The sequence below is a fragment of the Oenanthe melanoleuca genome, chromosome 9 (assembly GCF_029582105.1).
Source record: "Oenanthe melanoleuca isolate GR-GAL-2019-014 chromosome 9, OMel1.0, whole genome shotgun sequence".
Lineage (NCBI taxonomy): Eukaryota > Metazoa > Chordata > Aves > Passeriformes > Muscicapidae > Oenanthe > Oenanthe melanoleuca.
The window spans coordinates 16,551,959-16,572,685 of record NC_079343.1 but is presented as its reverse complement, the minus strand read 5'-3'; the positions used below and the strand labels follow the sequence as shown (position 1 = coordinate 16,572,685).

General features: G+C 47.5%; 1 protein-coding gene across 5 annotated transcripts in view; it reads left to right on the top strand.

Moving 5' to 3' along the window:
- The window catches only part of TNIK (TRAF2 and NCK interacting kinase), a 148,333-nt gene that overhangs the window by 99,663 nt on the left and 27,943 nt on the right, over positions 1-20,727 (top strand). For 2 of the 5 annotated variants that reach the window (XM_056498757.1, XM_056498755.1), the window contains exons 11-17: positions 1,486-1,552; positions 2,342-2,546; positions 10,375-10,485; positions 10,947-11,033; positions 12,290-12,490; positions 17,142-17,306; positions 18,939-19,178. In XM_056498757.1, the coding sequence (XP_056354732.1) occupies positions 1,486-1,552; positions 2,342-2,546; positions 10,375-10,485; positions 10,947-11,033; positions 12,290-12,490; positions 17,142-17,306; positions 18,939-19,178 (1,076 nt within the window). The remainder of the gene's footprint in view (positions 1-1,485; positions 1,553-2,341; positions 2,547-10,374; positions 10,486-10,946; positions 11,034-12,289; positions 12,491-17,141; positions 17,307-18,938; positions 19,179-20,727) is intronic. The other 3 variants (XM_056498756.1, XM_056498758.1, XM_056498759.1) reach the window with 3 other exon arrangements.

Sequence of the window (20,727 nt, the reverse complement as noted above, 5' to 3'; positions counted from 1 at the left end):
CCACGTGCTTGGGGATCCCTAGTGCAGACCAAGGCACATCCAGATGAAACTTATGGGTAAAAGAGGGAACACAGAGAGGACTGGGTTGCCCATGGTCTCAGTACCAGCTCCCCTCGCTCACATGGCTGAGTTTGTTTGCAATCTTGTTAAATTCAATAGGTGTGATCCTTTGGGTGGTTTTGGGGACAGATTGTTTTGTTTGGTTTGATTCCTCCCAGTCATTGAAATGAAAATAAATACCTGTAACTGAGCAATGGGTGTTCATGCAAAGCAGACAGGTGACTGTCATTAGAGTTAATCAGTGTTTTTAAATTAATTTTTTTTTCCTAATGAAAAATGCTGCCTTTTTTTAGTCCAGGTGGTAATTTCCACATGGAACATCTAAGCTTTGATTCATTAAAGCGTGTGTATAAAATTTACGTTTGCATAGATCCGTGCTGGCATGTGGGAGGGTGAAGCTGCTAAGCTGAATTTTCCCCAGCTCACGTATTTCATGCCAAGTGTGTTGATCTACGTGACATCCCTGCAGCACCAGCGATGAGCAGAGCTGTGCAAACGAACATCCAGATAAGACCCTTGCCCCAAAGCAATTCCGCTGACTAGGAATAACCTATTAAACTGAATGTTTCCAGTGAACTCTCCAGGCCCTATCAAAGTCCTCTGCAGGAAAGATCAGATAGCAGAAGAAACTTGTTAAAGTATTCAGCTGCTTGTGAACTGAATTTTAATTTGAAAGCTCATTTGTAGAATCCAGCAAATTAATACATTGCTATTTCTCTTCTTATTGGTAGCGGAATTAATTTTTCATGCGTACCTTCCAGCCCCTTGTAATAGATTTCACTACAATCAAAACAATAAAATGGGATCCCAGTGAAGTATTAAATGTGTTTAGTCTGGCAAATGAAGGTTGGACCCTAGAGATGGAGAGTAATTGGATAAATGCAAGCCTTTCTTTGACTATAATTCCCTTCATCCGATAAAGATGATATCCCAACAGAAATTGCAGTATGTAACACAACATTGCAGTGAGCTTTTATGTAGATATCTTCATTGCCTGGAAATTACATGGATTTGCCTAGGAAGAGCATATGTTTAGGGAAAGAGGAGCTGGTGCCTTCAGAGCCTTGGTTAAATCCCATTTTCCTGTGGCTGTGGCTCCAGTAGCTGGTGGTGCAACTTTTGTTGCAGAACCATACTGAAGAAGGGGATCACTCGCTGTCATATGGGGGTAAATTCTTATTTCAAGGACACCCCTATGTTTACATCAAGGGGCTGTTGTTGTCAGGGCTGTTGCCCACTGTGCTGGTGCTTCCCTGGCCTTGTGGCCCCCATAAAACCACAAAATGCAGAGCAGTAATGCTGCTTATTCCTGGTCATGCGAGGTAAAGAGAATTGGCTGTTCTGCCTTCAGAGCTCTGGGGTTTTCAGCCACTGGAAAAACAAATGAACCCAGAAAAGGGCACTGATGAGCAATTCTGTTCCTAGATGAAACAGAGTATGAGTACAGTGGAAGTGAGGAGGAGGAGGAGGAAAATGACTCTGGAGAGCCGAGGTAAGAATCAGCATTTCAGTTGTGCCCTTACATCCCTTTAGCTCTGTATAAAATCAGCTTGGATTATGGGCTCATATGAACTGGAAATGGAAAAAGGACAGTCTGAGCACTGAGTCCTGTTCCCTGGCAGAGCAGAGAAGTTCTTGCTGCCGGCTGGTGCGTGGGTATAAACTGATGCTCTGGATCACCTTAACCAAAAGCTGGGGAAGAAAACCCCATTGCCTGTCGGATCTGCAGCACACCATGGTGCTGTCATGGGAATGTGGATATTGAGATGTGGAAAAACGTGAGGTGAAATTAAAAACCTCTTTAAAATGTGATTCCTTACATCCAAGTGTAACTCCCTGTTTCCATGTAATTTTTCACCATGAAATCTCCCAGGTGCTGCTGCAAGCACCATGGGGCTGGAACTTTCTTGGGTGACATTTTTCAGAACCGTTGTAATTATTATCAGGTTATTCCATTATTTCACTGAGATAATGTAGTATTTTAATAGCTGGCAATGATTCATGCTAAATGTGCTTTGTGCACAGCTAAATATAGTGTGTGCCAGCCACTGCAGCACAAGAGACTTTGGTTAGAAACTTAATGTAAAGGAAACCTTTCCATTTACAGTGAGTAAATGACCGGTGAGCCGTGAGCTCTGTCACTTGCAAGCCCCCATCCCTCCATCTGCTGCTACCTTGCCCAAACTCTGTCAGATGCTGTTGGGACGGAGGGGAGAGGGAAAATCACACAGGGGGCTCAAGGCTGTAGGGAGGGGATCTCTGATGGCTCTGGCGTGCGCAGCTCCATCCTGAACCTGCCCGGGGAGTCGACGCTGCGGCGGGATTTCCTGCGGCTGCAGCTGGCCAACAAGGAGCGCTCGGAGGCGCTGCGGCGGCAGCAGCTGGAGCAGCAGCAGCGCGAGAACGAGGAGCACAAGCGGCAGTTGCTGGCCGAGCGGCAGAAGCGCATCGAGGAGCAGAAGGAGCAGAGGAGGAGGCTGGAGGAGGTAACTGCCCAGGCTGAGCTGGTTTTGGGTGGAGCAGCAGAGTTTCTGGTGGCAGGTCCCAAGGTCTCAGCCTGGTTTAAGGTCACGTGCTGACCTCTCTAGGCTGTAACTCCAAATGTTTTGTTACTCTGGTCAAGCCCCTCTGCTCATCCTCCAGCCAGTCTCCTCACCTTAGTAAGTGTTGCTAACTTTTGTGAGGGTAATGGAACTGGTTTGCTATAAATAAACCCTTGGAATGTCAAACCCAAAGAGGTCCCTGGAACTACTGAGCAGAGTTAGCCCATGACTGGGGTGACAGCTGTATTCAGTCGAGGTGAGCAATCCAGCATCTGTCAAGTTCATTATTGTTATTTGCTCCTGTGGACTGTTACAGTTGAGAAGATGCTGAAAAGCTCCATTTGCCCTATTCCCAGATCCATGTGCCGTTTGTGTCCCATTTAATCCCTAATTTCAACTTCAGTCCTTACAGTCCCTGCCAATTACAATTTCTCTTGCAGGGGAGGGTCAGATGCCTGCCTGACTTGTGCAATGATCCATATGTGCCCCAAAGGATAAGATTTCATTACCCTTGTCTTAACATACCAGCCACAAATGCAATCGGTCATAAAATTATCCACCCCATTTAAAATCCAGCTGCAGGATTTGACCGTGTGACTTTGAGTGTCCCTGAGCTGCTCAGCCTGGCCATGTGCTCTGGAGGAAGTGCTGACTTTTGCTTTAACTCCTGGTTCTTGTACTGAAGAAGTTCACCAAAAAATAAACGGGCTTTTCCCCATCTCTTGGGGTTTTTTGATGGGGTTTTGCAAAAAGACACCCATTGCCTTGCTCTGAGCTCAGCCCAAGTGACTGATTGAAAGGTTCATACATTGAGGGTCATTAAATTAGCCTTCTGAAGAGGTCACAAATATGTCTGATAAAAGAATTTGTGGTAAGTGGACCATTAGAGCATCCACCCCCTTAATTTGTGCGAGCAGGAGGTCTATTACTCTGGTTACCAATCTCTCCCTGTACTGGGTAATGCCTCAGGCCAGGGACACAGACAGGAAGGAATTTCAGGCAGCTGATGGTGATGATGGGGATTGTATGGCCCCTCTTCGAGGTGGTCCTCTGAGCCCCTCCAGGGCAAAAATCAACACAGGCAAATCCCAGGCAAAGCATTTTTTCAGTCTGGTAAATATGTAGGTCTGTCGTGGTTCAGAGCACAAAGTGTTCAATACTTTGTAGGTCAGGCTTTACTACAGCCCTGCACCCATCCCAAGGCTGGCAAGCTGCTTTGGGAGAGAACAAGGTTTGCACATAGATGCACCCCAAAATCCCCTGGCCCAGTGGATGTTTGTGAGGACTGTTGTAAGGAAGCCTGGTTCTGTCTTTGTCCCAGCCTACTTGCTGCAAGCAGTACAGGAGCAGAACAAGAGGAGAATAAAAGCAGACACCAGATTAGCTGCAATCCTGTAATGAATACAATGCTTGCTGCTGTATTAATATGTTCTCTTCACACAGAAAAAAAATTGTTCTCTCTTTGCTGCTTCCCAGGCAGGTTTTGAATGAAGGACTAATCCCTTTGCTAAGCTGGAGAGCTCTGCCCTGAGCTACAGAGTTGTTGCCTTGCTGGGTTGGGCTGTGCTCAGTCCCCTGGGCCCTGCCAGTTCCCTTCTGTTGTGTCCCCAAGTCATTAAAAGTTAATGCCACCAAGCCAGGATTTAAACCCAATGCCTTTTCTAGTGGCTCTGAACAGCCCTGCTGGGCTCTTCACCCACTGCCTTCTTCCCAGCAGCCTTACAGCTTTTGGACTTCAGTTGAAAGGGAGATGTACTGGAGCAAAGCTGGCCAAGAGGTGTTTGCAAACTCCTGCTGTCTCAGAGGAGTGGGGAAGGGCAGGGGGGCTGTAGTTGAAGAACATCTCTGCCCCCCTTGATGTGATCAGTCCCACTGGCTCAGCCAGGACCAGGGCAGATGTGGCACCAGCTGGCAGCTGTGGTAGCCCCAGCATCTTGTCAAGTGCCCATTTTCTCAGGTCCATCTGGCCAGGTTTAGCTTCACCTGCATCCAGGCACAGAGTAAAATGAGCTCTGTTCTCTATTAGATACAGGAACAGCTGAGTTGCTATGGTGAGGATTAAAGCTGGAGTCCTTGAAAGAGGTACAGACCTTATGCTGCAAACATGGTGGGTTGTGGCAGTGGTGAGGACAGATGCTCCCCAGCATGGCTGGCTGTGGCTTTGCCAGCTGCAAGGTGCCTTGAATCTGCAAAACCAGAAAATCTGTAAATGCAGTGATTAGCAAATAAAGTTCCATTGCTGCTGCAGGGATTTGGTTTGTCCTTTGCCCTTCCTGGATATTTTGGGGCAGGAAACATCTGATATGCAGACAGAGGTAGCCAGCAGCAGCTGTCACAGCTGTGCTGAGTTTGGTGTGGCTGTCCTGAGGCTCCCAGCACACTCCATGGATGTGGAGTGCTGCTCCAGCACTCATACCCATCCCAGCAGCACCCAAAGGCCCCAGCAGCAGCCAGGCTGCTGATCTTGGGCCTCTCTGCTTTTTCTTACACCAGCTTTGCACTAACTTTCGTTGATGACTCTTGGCCAGGGATTTATTTTGGTTAATGGGAACAGGATTTCTTCCATGCTACTTTATGGTCTGAGTAAGATGGGGTGTGCCTCCAGCAGACAGCACTGGTACCAGCAGATCTCTGGGGAAAGAGACCAGTGGAAGACTCAGATTACTGTGTTTTCAAAATAAATTTGACCTTTAAAACACAGTAGAGCAGCCGGGACAAATAAACCCTTGGAGCTGGTGGCTTTTGGGTCTCCTAAGTCAGCCTGTTCAAGCTGCCAAACATATTACTGTGTTTACAGAAAGAGCTCCTACTCATCATAAAGTGCCATGGAGGTGTCCAGGCTGAGGGAGTGAGTTGGCATTTGGACCCAAATTTCAGCTCCAAGAGGATTGAGATAGAAGGATGCTAAGCTCAGAAATGCCTGGACTTAATTTGTGCTGGAGATGCACAGCAATAGAGCAGAAGAAAGGCCTTTGTGGGATAATGGCCCATTCCTCTGTCAGTCCAGACCTTCAGGAGGTTTGTTTGGTGGTTTTCCAATGCTCTCTTTAAATACTGGCAGGGTAGAGCTCCTACCCTTTCTCATGTCTCATCTAGCAGAGCTCAAAATGAAGGAATCTCATTTTTTCTGTCACCTTGATCTTCCCAAATGGGGATTTCTGAACCTCTCACAAAGTACCTCCCACGTTAGGGCTTTTTTGGGGAAATCCACCATCTCCTGATGCTGCTCTAACAATAACACCAAATGCATGTAGAAAAAAGTCAAGTGAGGAAGTCTTCTGGTGGTGTCTGTCTGCACCTCTTGGTGCCCCCGAGACCTTGCTGCCATCCTTTGCGTGTCTCCTTGCATCTGTTGGACACTTGGGCCTCCTTTTGCAGGATCTGACCAATTTCCTTTTCTGAGGCTGAATCTTCTTTCAGGCAGCCAAAGAGATTTAGATTTGCAGCTGTCTTTAATTGCAGTGGAAGTAAAAATGCCCAAGCTAGCTTTGAAACCGGGACTTTCATGGGAGCAGAGTTGCAGCTTTGTTTTCCCTCATGCAGAAAGTTGGTCTCATGAATTCAAAATGTGCACAAGAACTAACCCTCAGATTAGAGAATTAAATATCAATAGATCCAACAGCACTGCAGAAAATGTTTGTGTCATGCAAAAGGGTGAATAGGCTTGAATATATTTTAATTTTTCCCTATATATACATATATTAGATATATATAGTTCCCTAATCAGCCTTCCATTTGTTGTTGGCACAGAATGAGCCTTGATGCACTGCTTTAACCACCAAAACTCCAGCTGAGCTGTAGGAATGACACATCCTGGGGTCAGGAGCCTTAGGGATCCTGCAAGGCAAATCTCTGTGCAGACCCCTTGGCAGCAGTGGGCAGATGAAATCAGAGAGGGCTTTACATAACCTCATTTTTCTACCAGATTGTGGATTTTCTTCTTTCTAGGTATAAAATGAAGGCCAGATCATTACAGGGTATGTACAAGACAAATAAATCTAAGCATCTTGCTGTTCTCATTTGAGGTTTCAGTTAGTGCATTTACAGAGCTGGATGTTCAAGGAATTAAAAATTGCTGAATTTCCTGTAAATGTTAACCAGCAGAAGACCATCAACTAGAAGTTCTTTTGCAATGCAAAAAAAAAAAAAAAACAAACCAGCAATTAATTATAGGTAAATTTAGGTTATCTAAAATGGTGGCTTGTTATTTTCTTCTGCATATGCAGGTGTCCTGTAGCTTGTAGGAACCTTGTCATTAAGGTGACAGCCCCCTCACAGTTGTGTGGTATATGGGGACACTGCAGTGGTTCCAGCAACATTCCTGCACCCATTTCCAAGGAGAGCTGTGTTACAGCAGCTCCTGTAGGACAAGTACAAGCTAAACCTCATGTCTCTCTCATTTTTCTTTGGTCAGGAAGCATGTAGGGCTCATAGTTTCTGAAGCAGGACATTTTTCCTGCACAGGGCATCCCTTCATGGTGGTCCTGAGTAAAAGCTCTGCAGTGGTTCAGAGCAAATCAGATCCCTGTTTGCCATGGTGGCAAGTTCTGACCCAATTTCTCTACAGTGGGAAACACCTCTCTATGCTCCAGTGCTTGGTGTGTCAGGAAAGATGATGTTCCAGCCACAGTCACTCTTTCCCTGGTGGCTCAGATAAATGAGCCTGTCACAGCAACGCAACCACCTAGAATATTTGTTTTCATTTGTCACTTGGAGTTCCCCTTCCACTTTTTCCTGGCTCATGCTGGTGTTTGGGAGCAGCAAGCCAGGGTTTCCAGGAGCTTCTTCTTGCAAGTGTCAGTGCCTCTCCGAGCTCACAGGGTTCAAGGGGCAGCTGCAGCTCTCTCATCGCTCGTAGCCCAGGCTGTGTCTGATCTAGCAAAGTGAGCTTTACTCTTTGAAGTCCTTGTTTCATGCCAGGCCTCCAAGGGCCTTAACACCAGAGGTTCTCCTTTGTGTGTCTTCTCTCATCAATATTTAAAACCTGTCATATCTGGTGCAGCGCAGATAAGATCCCGTTCTGGCGTACAAGTGGCTACATATAGCTCTACCTGCAGAGTTATATAAATCCAGCCCTAATTAATTGGTGCTCTTGCCTTGCATGAATAATGGATCTGGATAGTGTAAATACACACAGTAGTTTCGGGCTCAGAGATATGTGGGAAGTGTGCTCTTACAGTAGGAGAGGGAGGGCAGAAAACAGGGAGAATAGGAGGCAAGAAAATAGAGATATTTGAATCTTTCCTTTTTCTTTTTCTTTTTTTTTTTCTTTTTTGTACACATGTTTTCAGCTGCATCTCCCTGATCCAAATCCCTCCTTCAAATCATCCTAGTGCCGGGGAGACTGGGGCATTGCTGGAGGCTTTGCCCATTGCAGTGCCAGGTCCTCTCCAAATATTTGCCAGCTGCTGCAGCAGGGCTGTACAGGGAAGGCAGATGATTCAGCCCTGCTCTGCTGGGCTGCAGTGTTTAGCTGAAGGTGCTGGTAATGCTACAAATGACATGCTTATGATGTGACCTGACAAAAGTGCTGCTCTCCTGGCCTCTGTAAATGTGTGTGTTGGATCCTCCTCAGAGCCTCAGCCCCAAGAGCCTGGCTGAAGCAGGGTGCAAGGGGCCTTTAAGTATCCAAAAGAGCATCAGGCCAGGCTTTGAAGGAAAGTGGTACCTGTGGAAAGGGGCCTGAAGTGAGGCAAGCTCACTGGGGCACATGATACCCAGGAACGATAGTGTGCTACTCCTTCCTTGAGGAAATCGCTTTTGCCTCCTCCTCTGGAAGGATTTGGATTTGCTCATCTGCTGGATTGGCAATGAAGGCCATTTGGGTGATTTTTATTTAAGAAATAGCTGTGGTATTCAGGGCCTTGCCTCCTGCCAGCCAAGCCCAGCTTACACAAGCATTAGGTGCTTTATTCAGCAGCGTGATAGTTTAACTAAAAAAGCCAGCCATTAAAACCCACCCCAAAACCAGTGTGACACAACTGTGACTGGAAGCTCAGGGTAACATTTATTCAACATTAGTCTGAGGATCTGTGCTTCAGAGGTCATAGGAGCAGTGACCATCACCTAAGGACGTCTGGGAGCACTGGCAAAGCCAAGAAATCCTGTATATCACAGGATGTTGCAGAGTGACAGTGTCCTGGTGGTGAGCCCTGTGCAATTTCTAGTGCAGGGTTCCAAAAGCTTCACCCAGGCCCCAATTCCCCTGTTGCACACAGAGTAGCTCGTGCATCCCCTGCGTATGTGAGCAGTGTGAGTCACTGTGCCTGCCACAGTCTGCAGCTGGCAGGTTATTTCAGGTTAGATGCAGTTTTTCCTTCCCTGGGGCGAGTGGAGCAGCTCTGCTAAATATGGCTATAGGTGGCACTAAAGCTGTGCTGCAGCTCAAGGGAATCGTTGGAGTCCATGTGGATGTTACCTGTGAGTGAGGAGGCAGCAGCAGGACAGGCAGTGGTTTCTGGTGGAAATGTTGGGGGGGTCTTTAAATGCTTGTTACAGTATATGTTGATAAATTTATCTTCTTGGATATCCCTAAAGATATCCCTAGATGTATATCTCCACAGAGATACAAATATATAGAATATGGAGGAAAATACAGTATCTATATAGGTATCTACAGACAGATACAGATTTTAAATCCGTCTATACAGTGCAGGTTCCTGCAGAGCAGCAGTTTGACGTGCAGTTTTGGTCTCTGGAATGCTCAGCCAGCTCTTCATCTGCTTGCTCCAGCCCTGCCCAGGATTTAGTGAATGCATGGTGTTGCCAGTTTCTGCAGTGAAGAGAGGAAAAAAGACAGGCAAAAAGAAGAGGAAGGGGCAGGTTCGTGCTTCAGCGGTGCCTTCCCGTTGGCGTGTGGCTGCACCCGGGAGGTGATGGAGATGGTGGCTCAGGGCAGGCAGCTCCAGTAGCCAATCCCGGCGTTTGAGTGCCCTCTGCCGATGCTGGATGTGGTGCTGCAGTGAGGGGCTGCCCTGCCGAGCAGCTGTGCAGCACTGCAGCACTTTGCTGCCAGCCCCTGCTCCGGGGATGGTTTGGACAGCTGGAGGAGTTAGGCTGGGTTAAACGCAGGCGTGTGGGGGCTGCAGGTGTGCCCAGGGTGACTCACAGCTGGCTGTAGGTTGTCATCACCCCAAAACTCCCCAGACTGCTGTCAGCAAAGGTGCCACAGAGTGGAGCAGGCAGGGATGCACCCAGGAAGAAGTGGGGCAGGCATGACCTGAAAATAGCAAGGGAAGTCCCATCCTGCTCATTTGGTGCTTCAGAAAGGAAAAATTCTTGGATTTTGAGTCTTCCTTGTTGGTTTCTGGTCTCAACAAACTCTCCCTCTCAGTAGGCTGGCTCTCTCTCTCTCGTCCTCATGAGTGGGTTTGGGGCTGAGATGTGTTGCCTGTAGGTGATGGGCTCATGTAGCTCCAGGTGTCCAAGGCCTGATTAAGCCCCTGATTGGCCATGCTGGAACGTGGGGACCATGCTCTGCCCCCATGGCTTCATCTGCAGGTGGGAGTAGAAATGATCTGGTTCTGCCTAGGAGGGTGCTGTGGGTTCTCCACAGCCAATGCCAAGCACCAGAGTGTGTGAGGATGGAGTGGGATCAAGGAGTCCCTCTGGCACCCAAATGGACCAGCCTGCTGGCAAGGCATCTCCTTGGGTGGGTGGGAGCATTCTGGGTCTGCAGGCAAGGGGGCACCCCAAAAATCATGAGAAAAAGGACTTGGAGCTCCTGGGGAGAAGGGTGGGGATGCTGAGCTGTGCCTCCTGCTCCCCACAGCAACAGAGGCGGGAGAAGGAGCTGCGGAAGCAGCAGGAGCGGGAGCAGCGGCGGCACTACGAGGAGCAGATGCGGCGGGAGGAGGAGCGGCGGCGCGCAGAGCACGAGCAGGTAACGCCGTGGGCGCGGGGCCAGCGCCTTCAGCACGGCTCCCTCTGCCTCTAATCACAGATTTTCTTGTAAACACTCATTTTTTACCACTTGAGAGCGAATTGCTTAATTGTTAGCACCGCGTGTGTCGCTTTCACTGCTGTTTATTTCTGTGTGGATCCACTTGCTGGCCCGCAGATGTGAAGGCACTTGATGCAGGTTTTCCACGCCCGCTTGTTCTTGGGGTCAGATTTTTTGTTATTCTTGAGTAATATTTGCCATTTCCCAGTGGTTTTCATTCTTGTAGAGTGGTGGACACCCTGTGCTCTTTGGGCAGGGATGGAGGGTGCCCAGGCTGATTGATCAGATCACTTGGGCGGGGCGGATGTGGGTGCCCACCTCATTCTCCCTCCTCTCCAGAAATACTGGCTCTTTTACCTTCTCTCTCTTTTTCCTTTGATCCTTGCTGCCCATGCCTCCAGGAGTACATCAGGCGCCAGTTAGAGGAGGAGCAGAGACAGTTAGAGATCCTGCAGCAGCAGTTGTTGCAGGAGCAAGCGCTACTTCTGGTAAATGGGAGGCCACGGCCACGCTTGCCGCTTTCTGCCCGTGTCGCGTCCGCATGCGCCCGTGTCCCCCCAGTGCCTCCTGACCTGCCCAGACACGGGGACACCGCTGTAATCACCCTACCTGCAGCCTCCTGTGCTGCTCCATGGCTGCAGCATGCCTGGATCCCGTTCTGCTCGGGGCTGGGTCCCCTCATGGTGCACGGCTCTCACTGCGTCCCCTCCGCAGCCTTGGTGTGTGTGTGTCCTCGTGAGAGGAGCAGCCCCGGTGGCTGCTGTGAAGTTTTGGAGGCTGTTTGCAGCATGTTGGGTGTGTTTGAGCTGTTGCGTGCCTGCATCCATCAAACCCACCCTGCCATGCTGTTCTTCATGTTCTGAGTGAAGGCTTTTGTTTCAATTTCCTCGCAGGAGCACTGTCTATTCCCTTGTGTGCTGTTTGCATTCTAGATGTCCTCTTTTTTATTTAATTTGGGTGTGAGTTATCCTTTTTACTGCTGGTAGCTGTTACTCTTACTGCATTTTCTTTTAATCTACAGGGTTTTGGTTTTTTTGTCTTGCTATTTTATTTAGGAAGAATAAAAACCCTCACACAAGCCATTGCCTTTTAAAAGGAATTCTCAAAATTACTTACTCCTTTCAGAACTCACAGAGCTGTAGGTATTCAGAAAGATCACACAGTGGGCTTTGCAGTATGGCTCTTCCCAGGATCATTTAATTGGTCCCACAGAGGAGTTGGCTTCAGTTGGGTTTTGTCTGACCATAAAATCATGAAATGGTTTGGGTTGGAAGGGACCTTAAAGACCATTTCTTTCCAACCCTCTGCCATGGGCAGGGACACCTTCCACTAGACCAGGTTACTCTGAGCCCCATCTTGACCAGGCACCTCATTGAATTGATGCTTCATTTTTCTATCCAGAAAAACCTGGGCAAAGTCAGTGGTAACTCCTAAGCAAACATTAGCCCTGAGTGGGTCTTGCAGGGTTTCCCTGACAAGGCAGCACTCACATCCCCCATTCCTACCAAAAGGGGCAATTCAGTGGCTGCAAAGAATCACTGGCAGAGTCACAACTCTGAATTTGTTGGCTCTGCTGTCTCTCCTTGGGAATGCTTTACAGCTCAGTCCCCAAAGTCCTTCAAATGAATGAGCTCTGCCAGAAAACAACCTTTCAGATGTTCAGGCCCCATTGTTGACCCAAACAGATAAATCTGCAGGTTGCAGGCTGGCTAGGCACCTTGTCACTGTGTTTTCTCCTGGGTAGGAGTACAAGCGCAAGCAGCTGGAGGAGCAGCGGCAGGCAGAGAGGCTGCAGAGGCAGCTCCAGCAGGAGAGGGACTACCTGGTGTCCCTGCAGCAGCAGCAGCAGCAGCAGAGACAGGACCAGAGGCCAGCAGAGAAGAAACCCCTCTACCATTACAAAGAAGGGATAAATGCCAGTGAGAAGCCAGCATGGGCCAAGGAGGTAAGGGAGGGCAGGGAGGATGATGGTGCTCGTCTGAATTCACATCTCTGGGTCTGAAATACACACAGCAGGTTGTGCTGCACAGGGTGGGGATCCAGGGCATGCCATCAGCTGTGCTGAGAGCACTCCCAGCTCAGTGCAGTGTGTCTGTGTTTGTACTAACAGGGAGGTTTTTCCATGAGAGCATGCAAGGAAGAGAATGGATCCCTCCTGGGGGGATTCAGCCTGTCTGGGGGCTTGTGGATGTAGAATCATAGAATGTTAAAGGGTTGGAATGGACCTTGAATATCATCTCCTCATTCTTCCTGGCATGTCCACAAGTTTGCAGGGGTCAAGGGTGAAAGCTGAGGGTGATGGTTGTGATGTTCTTTGCTGAGCCCTAATTCCACACAGTCAAGGGTTGGACAGCTTTTCTCCCCAGGCTCAGGGCTGTATCCCTTGGGGTTGCTCTTTCCTGATTTTTGCTTTCAGGCAAAAAGAGAGGATTGTAATAATTGTGAGATTTTGAATATTAATTATTGTTAGTCTGAGTAGTCTAGAAAGGATTAAGACATGCATTGTCTGCAGTGCAGATTCAGGATCATGTGCAAGCTCTTTCTCCTTCATCTGTTTGTGGTGGCTCCAGTAAGACTGGTGCCTGCTCTTGCTATTAATTTTTCTAAACTTCTCTTCTGTTTATTTTTGTAACCCTATTCCTGGGCAGAAAGATCTTTTAATAACTTCCCTATTCTTCCTACTAAGCAGGAGCACTGCTTGACATCCTTTAGTCCTTGCAAACATGTGATGTGCGTCCAGCATGTAGCTGGTCTTTTCTCCTGACAATCCTCAGGTGCATCCACAATACCTGCAAGCATTGAATGTTCCAGGAGTTCAGCTATCTGTTGCTAAGAAAAGGCCAGTGATACGTTGTTGGCCTTTCTGAACCCTCACAGAGATAGATATGGGTATCTAAAATTCTTTTCACGTCTTCACACACTTGCTTGGATTTTTCTTTTTGTTACCTTTCAGTTCAGTCTTCAGTCTTTTTTGGTGTCAGTGCACCAGGTGAAAGATTTTCATGGAGTTGAATCATCATTCTCTAGCCCTTCCAGTGAAAAAAGGGGTTTGATAAGTGGGATTGCAGATGAGGTTCCAGATGTGCTGTGCTGTCTCTGATGAGAGAGGCTTCCACATGAATGGTGCCTCTGCAGCTTTGGGCAGAACTGGGTCACTCTTGTCCATCTGCTGGAGTGCTGAGAGTAGATAGTGGGCAAGGAAAAACTCCGTCTTTCATTGCTTGGTTTGAGGTGAACCCTCTAGAGCATTTTTAAAGTACTTCTGGTGCTGTCTGCAAAACTTTAGCAAAGATATGTAAAAGGGAATATTATTTTTTTATCTGGGGTGAAGGAGAAAAGTGCTGGATTTAGCTTTCCTTTTCAGACACAAAAGGCTCATTTCTTCTGTTTCATGGGGCTGGCATCTTTTTGATGCTGTTGCTGGAAGCAGGACATTGGGAACTGCACAATGTTAATGAGAGCAGCAGAACATGGCCTCCTACTCTTTGCCAAAATCATAGGGAAGATGAGGTTTTCTGTTGTTGGGGAACTTCTCCAGCTTCCACCAATTAGCTCTCCAAACCATTTATTCCTTACCTGTGTCACTTTATCTAGTTTCTAATTAAATGCTCCAAGCTGTGGCATCTTTCTGCTGTTGGGAGCAGTAGTTTGATGTACTGCCTCAGCAAAGCACCCTTGGGAATCTCCCAGAATGGCTCCTCTTGCCTCCATCCCATTTTATCTTCTGTTTAGTGCTACTTTTAACACAATTCAGGTACTTTGCTGCATATATTGAAGGCCCACCTTTGCTGGCTCCATGGGTGGATTTGTGCTGATAGTTAATGAGCCTACCATGGTTATTGCTATAGTTTAGCAATTTCCATGCCCAACCCATGCATGCTAATTTAACAGAAATATTGAGACTTTGTTTTCCTGTGGGAACAATGAAAAGACAAGTCTGGTGCTCAGCCTACAGTTTCTGGAGGCTGTGCAAAGCTTATTTGGATATTTCCTGAGGATTTTGCATTATATCCCATACTGCCCTTGTCTTTATGCTTTTTTGGTCTGAAGTCTTCTCTCTTAGGAGCTCGATCACCACAGCTAAACCCTCCTCATGCTGTGCCCATCTTTGCTTTTCACACCCCTCCTTTATGCACACATTTTTCCACCTCACTCATTTTCACAGGGTGGCCCCAAGACCCTGCAGAAGTGGGATAAAGCATCGAGGTGAGGCTGTGGCCACTCACTTTTGTGGTTGTGTTCCTGCATCGCCTGGTTAAGGGATTGACCTGTTGGTGATGACAAAGCTCTGGATGAGGAACCAGCCTGTGCTGCATCTCTCACAGCTTCCCCAGAGCACAGTCAAGGATTTCTCTTGATGCTGAATGAAACAGTCTGAGCAGATACTCCTGCCAAGACGCATGGATGCACATTCCCTTCTGCTTCCCCTTCTATTCATCTTCTTGTTATCCACTAGAAGTTAATGGGGATGTAGCTTGGGTGCTGTCCCAGACCTGCCCTGTTCATCCAGGCACATCTCTTATAATTATGGACTATTTGGGCCTTTTTGGAGATCAAATTGGGACTCTCTGGTGATCCAGCCAGGGATGTGGCATTAGCACTCGGAGCTGTGGTCCTGTAATTGCAGCTCCCTTTGTTACTGACTTTTCTGTTATGGATCAGTGTTTGCTATACAAGGTGTTGCAGCTAGCCAGGGAAAGCTTAGTTAGCTGAAGGATGGGTTTGGGCAGGAATATACCACACATGACTGTGCAGAAAGGAGGGACAGGTTTAATCAGACATTTTCCACATGGTGGCTTTCCCCTGTGGTGCTTTCCCACTGTTCAGAGCTTCCCTGAGAGAACTCAGGGTTCAGCTGTGCATCACAAGCTGTTCTGTTCTCTGCAGCAGCCAACACCCACATCAGCTCCTCCTTCAGTCCCCGTGGCTTTTATCCTGCTCTCACTTTGAAGTGATGGATTAAAACATTAGCAGCCTTCTACTGGGACTGCACAGGCACTGCTGTGGATGTTTCCTGTTTTGGGGAGTCTTGAGTTCAATTAGAGGTGGTCTATACTTGACCAGTGATGTACTCCTGAAGCTTTTCCCCCCTTTCTGCCTAACAGTGGAGTCTGTAGGGCACCACAAAGGACAGCTGGAGAGTCCCAAGAGCATCTTTTGCTGTGCTGGTGCTGCAAGGTGATACTGGCAGTGGGAAATCAAGCACCTTCTTCCCAGTACCCAGACATTCCCATTTGATCCCTGTCCTGCCTTCTCCTCCCCACCAGCTTGGACATCCTCCACAACCAGCTGCAGATTAGCCCTGGCATGGTGCCGGGGAGCAGCTGGAGCGCTCGGCTCCGTCCCCGCCTGTCGCTGTCACTGCCAGGGCTTGACTGACGAGGAGATGGACTGTGACCCAGCACTCGTGCTGCTGCTCCCTTTGCAGAGGCAGTTCTCCTTCCCACCCTGCTCCTCTTCTCATCCCTGTGTTCTTTTCTTGGGCGCTGCTGAGCAGAGCTCTGCACGGCCTCTGCTCGCTGGTGGGCAGTGCCTGGGGAACCTTGTAGGACACAGCAGTAGCCCAGGTGGCCCCTCATGAACTTTGAAAAGAAACAGTCTGTAAAACAAATTTCATACCTAGATTTTACTCTGTCTCATGCTCAGTCTCTGAAAAGGATTCATTTTTATTCGTATAATGGTTCTTTTGTTTCATGAGTATTTACTTAAAGAAGTGCTGTGGTTCTTTCCAAGCAAACCTGTTGTAAAGATTGCCTTTTAACGTGGCATTATCCACACTGGGATTGAGACATGCTAGGGGTGTTTAACACTTTAATGACACATAAATAAAATACTCATCAGATCTCTAGGTATCAAAAATTCTGCATAGCATATGCTGCCTGAATATCAATGCACAGTTAAACTGCAAGATGACATGGCTGGGTGAGCTGAAGCCACTGTGTTCCCATCAAGGGTAGCTGAAAGCAGTGAGCTTTGGGTTGATGTTCTCTCTCAGTAAAAGAGGTTTTTCCCTTCCCATACACGACAAGGTGCCAGACTCAGTAAATTCAGATCAAAGCAAACAGTTTTCTGGCTGCCATATTTATTCTTTTATTCAGATCAAACAAAACTACTTATTGTGGTGTTTATAACAGTGGAAGAAAATGGTCCCTTTGCTTAAAGATCCATTTGAGAAGAAGCAAGAGCTTCTCAGGAGTCATCTTCTATGAACATCTCTCTGATGTGCTGCCTCTATTTTCTCTTTTCCATTTTTTTTATTTTTCCGTTTCATTTGCAGAAATTAATATAAGTATTATATAATATTATATATTAGAAATTAATATAAGGATTATATAATATTATAGATTAGTATAAATTCAGTCAATCCTTTATATGCCTTTAATATGCATTTGTTGCACAGTGTGATGGATAACTTGAATTCCATGATCACACTTAGGTTGGGAAAAACTTCCAAGATCATAAAGTCCAACCTGTGTGCCTGATCACCACCTTGATCAAACAATAGATATGACATACCTGAAGAGAAAAGAGCTTTCCCTTGGATTTCCATAGGAAGTGGGTTCTTTGGGCACTGACCCCTGTCCCGTGTGCCGCAGGTGGAGGAGCGCTCCCGGCTCAATCGCCAGAGCTCGCCGGCCATGCCCCACAAGGTGGCCAACAGGATCTCTGACCCCAACCTGCCTCCCCGCTCCGAGTCCTTCAGCATCAGCGGCGTGCAGCCAGCCCGGACCCCGCCCCTGCTCCGGCCCGTGGACCCGCAGGTAACGGAGCTCCCCCCTGCCAGGACCCTGGGGTGCTGGTAAGGAAGAGTGGATGGAAGGGAAATAGCTCCCTGTCTGGCTCCCTGGTTTCTCAGCCTTAAGTATATTCATGAATAAGAGCAGCATCTACATGCATGAGTGTATTCCTCTTGTCACCTCCATGTGTTAGCAACATCACGCTGGTTTATACCTTCCTTTGAAGCATCACGTGCTGGTTACTGCTAGAAACAAGCTGGAGGACCAGGAGGAACTGCTGCTCTGGTCCAGTGCAGCTGTTCCTCTGATCCTCTTTGGATCTGGTTTATGCAAAGGACTAAAACCTCAGTGCCTGGTACAAAAGACCCGGGATGCTTTGATGCTGAGGATCATCAGAAAGAGGTTTTGCTTTCTTTGCCGCTTTGATTCAAGGTTTTGTTTTGGTTTTCCATTGAGTTGACATCAGTCACAAACGCATCGGAGAGGTCATAGATCACCATGACTGTCACAGAGAAGGGGCATCGTTATTTTAGAAGTTTCTCCCAGCCATGAGGTCTGCAAGTACTCTGCCACCCAAAGCTGTAGGAGTGTCAGTGCTGGCTCTGGTCCAGCCCCTGGAATTGCTCCCACAGATCCACAGGCTCCAGCAGGGGTTTCCGAGGGAAGTCCAAAGCCTTTACTGCAAGTTCAGCTGTGCTTTCTATGGAGCATGTGCCAGCTAAGTGCCAGCCACGTGTGGCACCTCCAATACAAAGCCAGCTCTCAACAAAAATGAGCAGGAAAGCCCTGAAACATACTTTTTCTGTATGCATTGGGAAAGTGGGAAAAACTCCACTTCACTGTCATTCCTCTGACTGACCAAGTAATTTTCAGTGACCTTCTTGGCATCCTATACTATCAGCAGCTACAAAGACTTTTGTTTGACAGTAAAATACTTGTGAAAGAGTTGTTTGGAGCCCAGAGCCCCATGCCAGTGTGTGTGTGTGTGCATACACGAGTACCTGTGAGACATGGACATGTACAGAGACATGTATGTAGAAATTTCAAATAAAAATCAACCCTGTGTATCAAAGGAGTGCAGCTTCACAGAGTCCTGGGAAGAAGCTCTGATTTCACAAACTGCAGCCTTGTGATTTCCTCAAATTTCCCAGAACAGATGTCAGTATTCCTTAAACTTGTAACCTGTAGGGCTAATCCATGGGAGACACTGAGACCTATAGAAGCTCATGCCTCAAGATATTTTTTATGCCATCTATGCCTCAGAATTCCTGATGATTTTTTAATCAATTATTATTTATTATCGTTTCCTTATTTTTGTTTTTTTTTTCATTTTTAACATGGAAAATCCATGCCAAATCTCATTAGTACAACCACAGAGGTGCAGGTGTAGGAGCTGGACTTCAGGCCAGCAGCAGCAGAGCCTGGGGCGGGCACGGTGTGTGCGGGAGTGTGATTTTTAACAGATCTTGCATTGAAGTGATGTAAGTCAGAAGTTCCTGAAACCAAAGCAGTGCTGATCTCAGACTAAGGGGGCTTTTCAGTGCATCCAAAATGCTAATCAAATTTTTTAAAATCAAATTTTGAAATTTTTTTTTAATTTTTTTTTTTTTTTAACTCTCCTTTTGACTGATAGTTCTGTTTTGACTTGGTGCTTAGATTCCACATCTGGTCACTGTGAAATCCCAAGGAAGCTCCTTGTCTGGGTCTCAGTCACTGCATGAACAGCCTGCAAAGGGACTGGCTGGGTTTCAGGAGGCTCTGACGGTGACCTCTCACCGCACTGAGATGCCAAGGCAGAACTCGGACCCCACCTCAGAAAACCCTCCTCTGCCCCCTCGCATTGAAAAGTTTGACCGAAGTTCTTGGTTACGGCAGGAGGAAGACATTCCACCAAAGGTAACACAATCGCTCCTCGCTTCCAGCACGGCAGAGGCAGCCCCAGAGCTGAGTCCCTCTGGCAGAGCAGAGCCCACCCTGAGGCTCTGCAGCAGGTGCTGACCTGCCCAGGGGCTGCATTTCCTCAGGCAGGGTTTGCAGGACATGCTGGGAGCTGCTCTTGGCTGCAAAACAGCACTGCCCTCCAGCAAAGAAAGTTCTGGAGCTCAGACAGAGGCCAAAACAAATTAATCTCTTCTTTCCCTTGGATAAAAAACAACCTTCTGCTTAAATGGAATTATAGGAACATAAAATTTGTCATACTCAATAAGACGGGTCCTTTTTAGTCCAGGACTGTGCCTCCAGTTCGATCAATATTTGATGGAAGACTTGTAAGGGCTCCAGCAGCTTTATACATTCATTGACATTTTGGCAGTGTCTGGAAGTACCTCTTTAATTAGGATTCTTCTAGACCAGTATTTCGATTGTGTTGTTTATACACCTTCACTTTGGAAGAATTATAACTTGGCCATTAAAGTTCCCCTTACAGTGAATCAGTTCTCAGCCTGGAGGATTTTTACAGAGGAGAAATTATTATAAATTGATTAGTGACAGGGAGGCAGTATTTGTCCCTGATTGAGAGGCAATTTTTCTATGTATTTGCAAAGTGACTTGCCTTTTTAAGAGCAAAGTCTCAGTTACCAGGTAAGCCTCCCTGTGCAAGGGATCTGTGGTGGTGTCAGATATTAATAATGCTCCTATTTCTGCTGTCAGTGAGCAAGAGAAGACATCAGTGCTCTGCTGAAGGGAACAGCAAGCCAACAGCTTCTGGAACTGTCTGTGTGCTTGGCTCCTCCATAGTGCAGGAGGGTGGCTGCCTGGTTTTAACCTAATTAAGAAAAAGCCCCTGCAGTTTAATCTTGGCTTTTGCCATGAGTCATTTGAGAAGGACACTCAGCTGCAGTGATGCCCTGCCTGGTGAGACCATGGCTGCTGTTCTCCAGCACTATGCAGTATTCTCCCCTTTGGCTGAGGGAACATGGACTCTGGAAGGGATCCCCACCAGATCACATTTAGAGCTGTTGTGTTGGCAGTACCACCCATGAGGAGCCTGACTTCACACTGGACTGCCCAAGGTGGGTTTGATGTGTTTGCAAGCAGGAAGGAAAGGACTGCCCCAAGAGGCAGGACTGGCTGTCTCCATGGTCCAGGGTCTTGTTTCTGCCAGTGCTTATGGCTGGATGCTTCAGAGGAAGGTGGAAAACTCCCAAATCCTGACTGCAGAGTACCCTACCTGGAGGGGAGACTGCTTTGTACTGAGACAAGCTGCAGCTGGTGATGCTGCTGTCTAAAGTGTCACCAGCTCTCTAAATCTTTTCTTATCTGTGTTTATTCTTAAAAAAAGCCAAGCCTAATCGTTTTTCTTGCTAATGCTGACAAGCCCTTGGCCCCTCTGTTACCTGGTGCAAGGTATTGAACGGTGAGTATTGTCTTGCCTCTCCACATCACCTGAGGTGCTGGGGGATGAGGCCACTGCATCTGTGGCCATTCAGTGATGCCTGAGCTCCCA